This window comes from Chenopodium album, chromosome 16 (assembly GCF_948465745.1).
Source record: "Chenopodium album chromosome 16, dcCheAlbu1.1, whole genome shotgun sequence".
NCBI classification, from domain to species: Eukaryota; Viridiplantae; Streptophyta; class Magnoliopsida; order Caryophyllales; family Amaranthaceae; genus Chenopodium; species Chenopodium album.
The window spans coordinates 48,936,637-48,947,652 of record NC_137849.1 but is presented as its reverse complement, the minus strand read 5'-3'; the positions used below and the strand labels follow the sequence as shown (position 1 = coordinate 48,947,652).

At 36.5% G+C, this 11,016-nt stretch overlaps 1 protein-coding gene and 1 pseudogene across 1 annotated transcript; one reads left to right on the top strand and one right to left on the bottom strand.

Annotated features, from left to right (window-relative positions):
- The first annotated feature begins 1,551 nt into the window (after positions 1-1,551).
- On the top strand, positions 1,552-4,533 carry LOC145586852 (abscisic acid receptor PYL8-like). Its single transcript, XM_081643790.1, has 3 exons — positions 1,552-1,909; positions 2,731-2,946; positions 3,903-4,533. Exons 1-3 carry the CDS (start codon positions 1,811-1,813, stop codon positions 4,095-4,097), a joined length of 510 nt encoding a protein of 169 aa, XP_081499916.1. The 5' UTR covers positions 1,552-1,810; the 3' UTR covers positions 4,098-4,533.
- A 1,796-nt stretch (positions 4,534-6,329) lies between these two features.
- Positions 6,330-9,468, bottom strand: LOC145585781 (pentatricopeptide repeat-containing protein At4g01030, mitochondrial pseudogene; annotated as a pseudogene).
- Between the last annotated feature and the right edge of the window lie 1,548 nt (positions 9,469-11,016).

Sequence of the window (11,016 nt, the reverse complement as noted above, 5' to 3'; positions counted from 1 at the left end):
ACGGGCCAAAGGTTTATTTGCACAAGCTGCTAACTTGATGTCTAAGTATTCAGGTACAGAATCATCATCATCTAGGAGAACACAAAGCGATGTTTCGGAGTTGCAAATGTACTTAAGTTACGACTTCATGAAAGGCATGGACGATGAAGAGAAGTTTGGCCTCGACATCCTCGATTGGTGGAAATCACAAGCCGTGAAACATCCAATTTTGTCGGCAATGGCTCGTGATATTTTTGCTATCCAAGTCTCCTCCGTTGCTTCTGAAAGAGCTTTTAGTGCGTCGGGAAGAGTTCTAGACGATAGAAGAACAAGACTAAAACCCGAAACACTTGAAATGTGTGTTTGCTTCAAGGATTGGTTGGATGCCGAAACTCGTTCTCAAGATCGTACTTATGCACAAAACGACGACGATGAAGGAACGTCGACTTCTTTTAGTTCTCATACTTCTCAATCCACTCAATTGGCGGATGAACTTGAACCTCTAGGAGACGAAGACGAAGATGAAGACGAAGGCGAAGACGAAGACGACCAATAATAATTACATGATTACATATTTACATTATACACTATTGTATTCTTTTTGTATTATCGAACTTCGTATTCCGTATAATAAATAAATGAAGTTATTCAATATTCATACACTATTGTACGATTTTTAATTATCATTACTTATTTTGTAATTTTGTATTATTGAATTATCGTACATTCGTACCGGCTACCGTCATATAATAAAATAAGTTATTCTTCAATTTTTTGTGTTTTCGGATTATCGCACTCGTATTTTTTTTTATTATATGCATTGTTGTTTTTAATTCGTTTTTTTTTTATCATTTATTTAAAAATAAAAAAAATAAAAATTGAAGGATGACACGGTTTGGCCCGCGGCCCGGCACGGCACGGCACGGCCCGCTAGGCACGTGGGCCGTGCCGTGCCGTGGGCTGGGGTGTGCCAATTTCAGGCACGGCACGACCCCCACCCCAGCACGGCCAGGCACGGCCCGCGGCGGCACGGGCACGGCCCGTGCCCATGTTTACTCTCACAGTACCTTAATCTTTATCCTATTTTTCTTTTTGATTTGTTCTTCTAACTTTGTTCCACATTAAAAATAATTATACAAGATCGTAACACTACTCTTTTACCCACTACATATAATGATATAATCTCATCACTTTGGTCTCTCACTGTGAAACAAAAGTGATTTCTCTTGAATAAGGTAAACAAAAAAATGTGAACATAATAATATGGAGAGTCGAATGCCCGAAGAAAGTGGATTAAAAGGAGATCGGATCCTTCATAACACTATACTCTTTATTCATATTTTTTTTTTCTTCTTATTATTTTTTTTTTTTTAATTTTTTTTTTCATACTTGGCAAATTAGTGCTGATTGTTGACCTGTTCCCACAACTATTGAACATTCACTAAAAACTGACAAAAAAGATTATCCAAGTTGCAGCCAATAAGATGCCAAAACCACCAACTTGGAAGTAGCTCACAGTATAAATATGACCCCACAAGTTCAACCCACCCACAATCAACAAAAATTGTTGGTCTGTTACACACTCAATTATCACCAGCTTGTCAACCTAGCCTTCTCCTTCCTCACCCTAAACAACCACAAAATAATTAAATGGTCAGAAAATGACTCATGTGAATATAAACAAAACTTCTCTCAACTAGAAGATGATCATGCGTTTGAATTAAACTCCTCTGCTTTTTTTTTTTTCTTGCAAATATTGTTCCAACTTTCCAAGAAAAAGAAGCAAAATAAATAATATTCTGGGCTTTATTTCTTCTAAATCTATCTTATAATGGAATCTGTATACATTTCCAGACACCATACTCACAAAATTGGAGCTAATCAGTGTTCCTCTGCTCTTACTCAACACATCAAGGCTCCTGTTGACCTTGTAAGTTTATATAATTTTTTTCTCTCTTTTAATGAATTCATTTGCATTATTTTCATTAATTCGTTTATGAATTTGGTTTATTATGATGTATAATTTCTGGGGTTTATTATTTGATCTGAAAATTGGTGAATTTAGTTTCTGGGTGTTTTTTGTAATGATTGTTGTTTTAGGTCTGAAATGTGTGTACAGTAAAACTTTATACTTATTTCTGTATTCATGTTGATTTATATTTAAAAGATTCAATCTTTTTCGAGTTTCAATTGTTACATGCTATAATGCTGTTTATTTATGTAAGTTATCTTATTTGATTGTTGTTTAAGAAATTCTAGGGAGTTTTTATAGGGATAAGTTTGATTGTTTAGGTCATTCTTGAATAGTTAGTTGTTTGTATTATTATTGTTGTCATAATATTACATTATTACTAAAAACGGTGAATAAAAATATAAAATGCTACAAGAAATGTACTAGCAATTTGCTTATACTATATGTATCAAGCAAAAAAGTCTAACATGAAGTGTAATCGATTGTCCTGTTAATACTAAAAATTCGAGTTCGTTTGGGTTTTGTAGGAATTAACAAAAAATTGTTACAACTTTGATACCAAATCTGTATTGTATCAGCTCAGTAAGAACTAGCTAGCAAGTCATTAGACTGAGATGTTGAACTTTAATCTTGTTATGATACTAACAAATAAAAAACTAAAAAAGTTCTTCAAAATTTTCAAATTGATCTAGTTCTCATTCATTGCGTTACTAAATTTGTTTTTTGTTATGGTTCTAGTTTCATTTTATTAATCAGGAGATGTCTTGTGTGTTTGTTAGGTATGGTCTTTGGTTAGGAGATTTGATCAACCTCAGAAGTATAAGCCATTTATAAGCCGGTGCAAAGCGAGTGGGGAGCTTAAGATCGGAAGTGTAAGAGAAGTGGATGTTAGATCAGGCCTTCCTGCCACAACTAGCACTGAAAGATTGGAGCTACTTGATGATGAGGAGCACATTCTCAGCGTCCGAATTGTTGATGGTGATCACAGGCTCAAGGTATGATTATTTTGGTTCATTTTCGTAATGTTATCAAACTAATGTTAGATTTTTGATATATTATCCAATGACATGCTGGAAAGCTCTGCTTTATTATCTTCATGGATTTCTTGCATATCATGTTATTTGCTAAAGTATTCAAGATATATCAAAAAGTCGGTTGTGAACACATTTACCATCTATTTTCTATGAATTGACCTCTAAAGTAAAACGAGTATAAAGTCTATTATAACCGTTGTTCATGAATTCGACGTGTAACTAGAACCATCTATCCATATTTCCTTTAGTCCTGTCAATTTAGTTAAGTGATGAATGAAAGTAGTTGTAGGTGGAGCTTGATTGGGCCATTTTGCTTTAATTATATGGTGTATGTGGTTGGATGCTCTTCGAGTTTGAAATGACATTCGAGAAAGATTTTACCTCAGTATTCTTGCAAATTCCTCTACCGACCAATTAAAGCAAGAAGACAATTTCGAGGGATGGCATATAGGAAAAGTGAAGAACACATAAATTGAAAAGGCTTAAAGCCTCATCCCCGTCGTGGTCCACTTCCAATTAAAGATTTTAAAGACGAGTATGGGTATGAATGAGAGTGGTTTAGAGGCAAAAGTTATTGGATTCAATGATTCACAAATAAAGAAGCAAAATATATTGGCTCATGAGCAAATGTTAGTTATCTAGGTTGATAGTGATAGTTTTCAACGAATGTATCAGCGGTGCTAGATATAGTAAACCCATACGCATATGATAGGAGGTACTCATAACTAATAGTGGTAATGGTGAATACATTATCATAACATTTGGCATAATTCTTTGTTAATGTTAGACTTATATTTTTGTATCCCCTGCATCTAGAAGGATTAAAGAGAAAAAGATATCCTCACTAGTAACTAACCTATTATTGTGTCATCATTGGTGGATTAAGTGCTAATCGAACATGTTATTTGTTGTTGCAGAATTACTCCTCGACCATTACAGTTCACCCTGAGATAATTGATGGGAAGATGGGGACATTAGTCATAGAATCATTTGTAGTCGATGTACCAGAAGGTAACACTAAAGAAGAAACATGCTACTTTGTTGAGGCCTTAATCAACTGCAACCTCAAATCATTAGCTGATGTTTCAGAGAGGATGGCAAATGCATGTTAGCAGGCACAGGGAACTCGACTTATAGTATGAATCTCTCGTGTTTGGTTGCTTGAAATCTTCTTTATTTCGTTGATCCTTGCTTGATCCCTTGAAGCTTCGAGGAGATTGTCATGGACAATTGTTTGCATCCTTTTTTCGTCGTGGTTTGGATGCAGGAGTTGTTGCCTCCCAGGCTTCATGATTACTTGATTTTTAGTTTTTAAAGCAATCCTTGACGAACCTTTGCTGTATATGTAAGTTTATTCCAAGTGCTGCAGTTGTACATAATTGATGTATGAAACTACACTCTTGCAAGAGTGATATATCATGTATGTAGTGGCAAGTGTGAATGTAACTTTTCTACTTGAAGGTAGTTAAGTTTGCATTTGTAAATTACTTCCTTAAGTTAAAGCTTCTGAGCACGAGAAAGTTGCAATAAAGTATAATATTAAATATCTATGCATATCAGCATGAGGTAGGAATCTGATTTTATCGCAAAATAAGTGTAGATTAATGAAAGTCGGCATATTAAAGCACCTTATTCAGTTGGAACTAACGTCTATTGCTCGTAAGGATTTTAATGTTAGGACATGAGACAACTGCTCTTCTTTTCTACGAAGTATTCAATAATTTAATGGGTACTTGCGATTTTTCTTTAAGGATAAAAGATAAAATGTAATAAGCTAGTCATTTTCCACTTTCTGTTTTGAACTGTTTGCAAAAAAAAATTAGTTTATTTCATTTTTGATAAGATAAAGAATTTCATTCTAGAAAAGTATTATTTTCCATGGACTATCTTTGTTTTCATGAATACTCTTAGCAATTTTGTAGTGCCACTGTGCTAGAAGCAATTGAACGAGTGGTACCAAAAAGAAAAGATAAAAGGAACAAAAACGTGCCACGTGGAAGTTATTGAATGGTATATCCAAAATGAGCATACCTGGAATAAAAAGTGACACTAATTTTACGCCATGAAAAGCAAAACCCCACTTGAGATAATTAAACAATGGCCAACCAAGAATCTCATGGAAGCATATCTTCAACATGGTACAAGTGCCAATATGCTATTGTAGTACAAAACTCTAAGGTAGTACATTCACTTTTTTACAGCTAAATTATTGTTACACTTATGTTGATCTAAGTAGATAAGATATTAGTGATTAATTAATTACTTATACATAGATAAGGCATGAACTCGCAATCTTAAAATGTAGAGTACATAGATTAGATATTCCGTACTAGATAGTCTCTATTGCCTGTTTGAGACTCTACTTAAACTAACTACTGTTGATCATGGTTTGTTCTTTTTCCGTCTATATACAAGTATACTGATATAGACAAGTTCGCCAACTCTCTAGGATTAAAAGTGAATATATTTGGGTAAACAATGAGCCAAATTCGATTAAGTCATACTATCTTCATGAGCTTTTTCCGTAAGAAGCACTTGAAATCTTCAACAATGGTAGGTCACACAATCACTTTTTCAAGAGTGAGCCAATCATCCAACATATGCCAGTTGCCAGGCAAAAAAGATAAGGGGTGAAGTATGGAGACATTACAATTGGTCCCATTTATCATGTTTACTTAACATGTGTAGATTTGGTTGGAATTATCTCACATTTTTATTTGTTTTATTTACTATATTCACACACGTTGCATATACATTGTCTTTTCTTGTGTTTGTATCATTGTATTTGTATGCTAGATTTCAATTCAAATCATCAAATATTGTGTGAATAAATCTCGAGTCGTTGAGTGCCAATTCCAGTCCTTATTTTCATTAGTCTTGAGCATAATCTCATGATTGCAAATAAGTTCGTGTTTAACGATTTGAAGTTTTTTCGTAAAATTTACAATTATTGTGCCTTTAAGGTTTTAAAAATCTCGTAGGGGTGTTTGGTTGAAAGAGGTCTGACTAGCTCAAATCTCCAATTTACTAATGGGAGTGTTTTTGTTTAGTGAATTGGAAGAGATGCTTGAGTCTAAAACTTTGTTGTTAAATGACCAATTCAAGCAAGGTTTATCAAATTGAAAAAGGTGATAATCACAATAAGAATGGAAGGGAGGAAATCAAAGGAGAAGAAAGGGGTAATAAAGAATTAATACAGCAGAAGTGAGGCAAAAAGAAAATTGTGACAACTGATTTGATCCAAAAAATGGTTGATAAACCACTTGTACCATGCATTAGATACCTCCTGAAATGAGAAAGTAAGCAAAAGAAAAAGAGGGAGAAAAAGCTTGCATCAACTAAACACAATAATTTTCATCAGACTTAGATTTAGGAAACACACTTGTAGGTAAAAGTACACATGTGCTTAACTGCTTAAGAATATTTGGTACATAATTAATACAGCTATACACCCATCTGTAAATATAGCAGAAGAATCTAAATGCATTATATATGCTCAAATTTGCTAACTAAACCATGTATTAAAGTCTGAACTGAGCAAATGACTCGTAGCTTTGAAGCAAAAATCAAATGTGTATTCACTATGTCTATAATCAGTCATATAAATCCTAATTAAGAACAAGTTAAAGCCCTTGCTACCAATGGTCATTGCAAGAACATCTTCCTTCCCGGAAATGATGAAATCGAACACCATCTTTAAGGATAATCTCACGTTTTCTTAACACAGAGATGAATTTTGCAGCACTGTGACAGTCAGAGCACATTCTAGTGCTCTTAATTACCCTGATTGGTGAACCATCCTTCATCTTCAACAACCCATAGGTTATGGCTAATTTTTCAGTATGAGATAGCAGTACTTTTTCTTTTTCAGCATCATCAATATCTTGGTACACTGATTTTATATCCGGGATATAACCTGTTTTCTTCATCTCAGAGATCAGATGATACAGCTCAAAGTATATATTTCCTGTATCTGGATGAGGTTTTTCTTCGTTGAAAATATGAACTTTACGGTAGATTTCTATCCAACTCCACCCAAATTGAATTCTCAGTCCTTGAGCAGTCATCTCTTCTCTCACACGATCCACATCTTCCCATCTGCTTGACATTGAATATAAGTTCATCAGTATAACATAATTAGCAGAATTTTTTGGTTCTAGTTCAAAGAGGTTTTTGGCTGCAATTTTCCCAAGTTTCAAGTTGTTATGGACTCGGCAGGATTGAAGTAGCGAACCCCAAACAGAAGCATCTGGTTCAACAGGCATTGTCTTAATGAAATCCCACGCTTCATCAAGATATCCAGCTCTTCCTAGAAGATCAACCATGCACGAGTAATGCTCAATTGTAGGCACTATGCAGTATTCAGCCTTCATACTATCAAAATATTTCCAACCCTCATCAAGTAAACCTGAATTCTTGCAGCATGATAGGAGAGCGGTAAAACTTATGGCATCAGGACAAATTCCCAGATCACGCATTTCCTTGAAAAGCATAATCCCCTCTTCTCCATGGTTGTAAGCTGCATACCCCATAATCATGCAATTCCAAGTAGCAATTGTCTTGTTTTTCATCCACCGGAAAATCTCAGAGGCACTCTGCAGACTTCCTGATTTAATGTACATCTGCATAAGAGCTGTGGCCACTAACACATCTTCATCAAACCCGTTTCTTAAGCACCAACTATGGATCTCTTTTCCTTTTTGTAGCCAAGACATACCAGCAGAAGCTTGAAGTAAGCTAGTTATAGTGGCAGCATTAGGGTTTATACCTTCTTCCACCATTTTTTTGATAAAACTTAATGAATCTTTATAATTTCCATTTTGTGAACAACCTGATATAAGAGCAGTCCATGAAACAACATTAGGTTCCATTCCCAAAACCTTCATTTTCTCCACCACAGCTAATGCATCCTCTATACGGCCATTCATCGAATATCCAGAAAGTAGAGAGTTCAATGTCATTATATCTGGATTTATATCTTCCTCTTCCATCTGGTTCAGCAACCTCACAGCATCATCAAATAGACCGTTTGAGGAATAACCAGAAATTAAAGAATTCCAGGCGACAATATTCCTAGTCTTCATGAGGTCAAACAATGCTCGAGCTTTAACCAGTTCACCATTCTTGACGTACATGTCCAATAATGTTGTCTGCACATATAAATCACAATGCAATCCATTTTTAAGAACATAGCAATGCATTTCCTTCCCTAACTTGATCCAATTCAACTCGTTAATTGCTTGAATTGCAGGGGTGATGGAGCTCGAATTTGGCTGTAATTTTGCCAACATGTTGCGTAGAATGTTCAAAACTTGATGGTATAACCCATGCTGTAAATGACTAGACAAGAGGGAATTCCATGTTACTATGTCTGATTCCACATTGTGAAACTCCATCCTATGGAATAGCTCCATTGCATCATCAAAAGAACCAACCGAAGCATAAGCAGATATCATTGTGTTCCATGATGATAAACTGCAGTTATCCATAGAATCGAAAACTTTCCTAGCTAGTTCTACCATGTTGTTTTTTGCATACATGTTGATCAAAGAATTGCATATTGCTAAATCCTTTTCCATATCATTTCTAAACATATACCCATGAATTTGCCTCCCCTCAACAATAGCTCTTCCTTTGGCACAAGCTTGTATAGCTTTACTTATAGTAAAAGTATCAGCTTTCACAGACATAAACTGCATTTCCTGAAAGTATTGCAGAGCCTTCATATAATTCTCATTCTGAATAGCCGCGACAATGGCTTCATTCCACAGCGCGACTCCTCGTTCAGGCATTTCATCGAACACTTTATCTGCATAGCCTGTGCCCCAACACCTCCCATAAAAATTCATCAATGCAGACTTCAAATAAACATCTGTATCAAAACCCCTCTTAATCAAAGAAGCATGAATTTCAACACCTAACCATTTACTCATCAAAATTGCACATATTTTCAACACAACAGTAAGAATTTTACCATCAAATTCCACTCCTTTTCTATACAATTCACAAAACCCCTCAAGAATCTCAATTGGGTTTCCTCCAAAACTCTTAAATTCCTCCAAAAACGATTTCCAAACCACAAAATTCCTCCGAAATCCCAGAAAGAAAACCATCAAAGCAGACCCAAAATCTTGAAATTTCAAGTAAGAAGTAATCAATACCTGGGAAATTTCATCTGAATTCCCCATTTGGGGCAATTTAATCACCTGGGCATTCAATTGGTTGACTAAATGAATAGAATTAATCTTCCCAGGATCACCAAAGTAATCAGAAACAAGGGGGAGATGCGAATTAGAAGAATTGATTCTGGGAAATTTCCAGAAGGAAGAAGGGGTTTGAAGAACAGGGGAAGTGAAGCAATTGAAGGTATTAGAAGTAGTAGTAATTGCAGAGAGTTTTTCCATTGGAGAAATTGAAGATGGTGAGTGGAGAAATGAGAGTTAAGCGGGAATTTTAGGCGGGTTTTCCATGTTTGGACCACCATTGTTACGGTGTTATTAACTGTTAAGTGTGTGGATAAGGTTTTATCTGTGTGTAGTTTTATTGGTTGACCCGATACGATTAGGAGAGTAAACAAGGTTATTAATATTAAGGAGTACTCCGTATCTTGTTAAGCACTTGATTAAGTCATAGCTAAGGTAGAGGTGTCAAATCGGGTATTCAAGTCGGGTTCAGGTCGGGTCATGTCAGGTTTCAGGTCAAGTTCAAGTCGGATCACGTTGGTTTTTTCTGACTTACAAGTCGGGTTCGGATCGGGTTGGGTCAAGTTCAGTTCGGGTTATAACAGGCTTTAACGTAAATATTCCATTTCAAAAATAGAAACAATTGGTATTTTTTTGGAGATTGGATGCAGGATTTCAAAAAGACATGAATCTTCTGTCTTTTTGAAATGAAGTCTACTAAATAGATTTTTTGTAAACTTCTCCCCCGTGGGGTTGGGGGGTCGTGTCTTGGAGAGATTTCCATTTCCAAGGCGCCCACCCCACCTTTGAAGGCAAGAGCTTTGCCGGGCTGCCTCTGTGCCCAAGCCTGGTGGAGGAGCGAAGCTACGACTTGTGAGTGAGAAACTTGTTTCGGCTTTCAGTAGTTCTCCTAGGTTAGAAGGGGAAGGTGTTCGGGATAAGAGAAGCAGGAAGGTGCTAGAGAAAAGACCTCGAGAACGCCTACGAGCATCGAATAGGAGGGAATAGCGCATACTTGGACCTGTACATTACGATTACGGAGAAGAACCAGTGAGACTACACCTCCTCTATTTAGTCCCAAGCATCGTCTGCCTCGTCCTGATTGACAGGTATATACTCGACGTAAAGTAGTTGAGACTGCCCCCGTGGATTCAGGTGCTTCACCAGACGATGCTTTTTCTACAGCGAAGGCCGCCTGGGCGTGAAGCTTATCCAGGAGATGTTTTTCATTTGCATTCACGACTTTTGGAAAGAGCCGCTAAATCAAGTTCTCGTTTAGGTGAAGCTTGTGAGAAACTTGTTTCGAACGCCGGGCGATGACAACGCTTCACTCGAAAAGCATGCACAGATGTGAAGGAACTTTGAATTCACTCAAGTTGGTGGCCCGAATGGTTTAAGAACACTAAACCCAGGAACAACTGTAGACAAGCAACAAATGTTACTAGGGGCTACCCAGGAGGCAATCAAGATGGTTTAGGTCGATTAGAAGGTGCAGAAATTGCTAGAACTGAATGCGGAAAGTATGGAAAAACGTAAAACCTAGCTCAAAACACGAAAGCCCCAAAAGGGCATTTAGATATGGAGTATAAGGACAGGTATAATTTAACAAATTGGTCGGATGGTCAGTGCCACTGTCTTGCTTGATTCATGTAGGATGGCAAGGCATTAAGGAAAGAAATCTACCCCTTATTGTTAGCCTTCTCAGATAATGGAGAAGAAGCTTAAAATGGCTTAGGCTTTATCACATGCTTTCAAACAGGCTTGAGCCAAATAATTGTTTTGCCAATGACGGATTCCGCGCCATGGAATGGATTAAAGAACTAAAGACGTTTCCAATACCGATAGCAGC

What these genes read in the sequence shown, in the direction of transcription:
- LOC145586852 (XM_081643790.1), top strand. Translation starts at nt 1,811, where the DNA reads ATGGAATCTGTATACATTTCCAGACACCATACTCACAAAATTGGAGCT. An exon ending in TCAAGGCTCCTGTTGACCTT is followed by an intron (nt 1,910 to 2,730) that starts GTAAGTTTATAT and finishes TGTGTTTGTTAG; the next exon opens with GTATGGTCTTTGGTTAGGAG. An exon ending in ATGGTGATCACAGGCTCAAG is followed by an intron (nt 2,947 to 3,902) that starts GTATGATTATTT and finishes TTGTTGTTGCAG; the next exon opens with AATTACTCCTCGACCATTAC.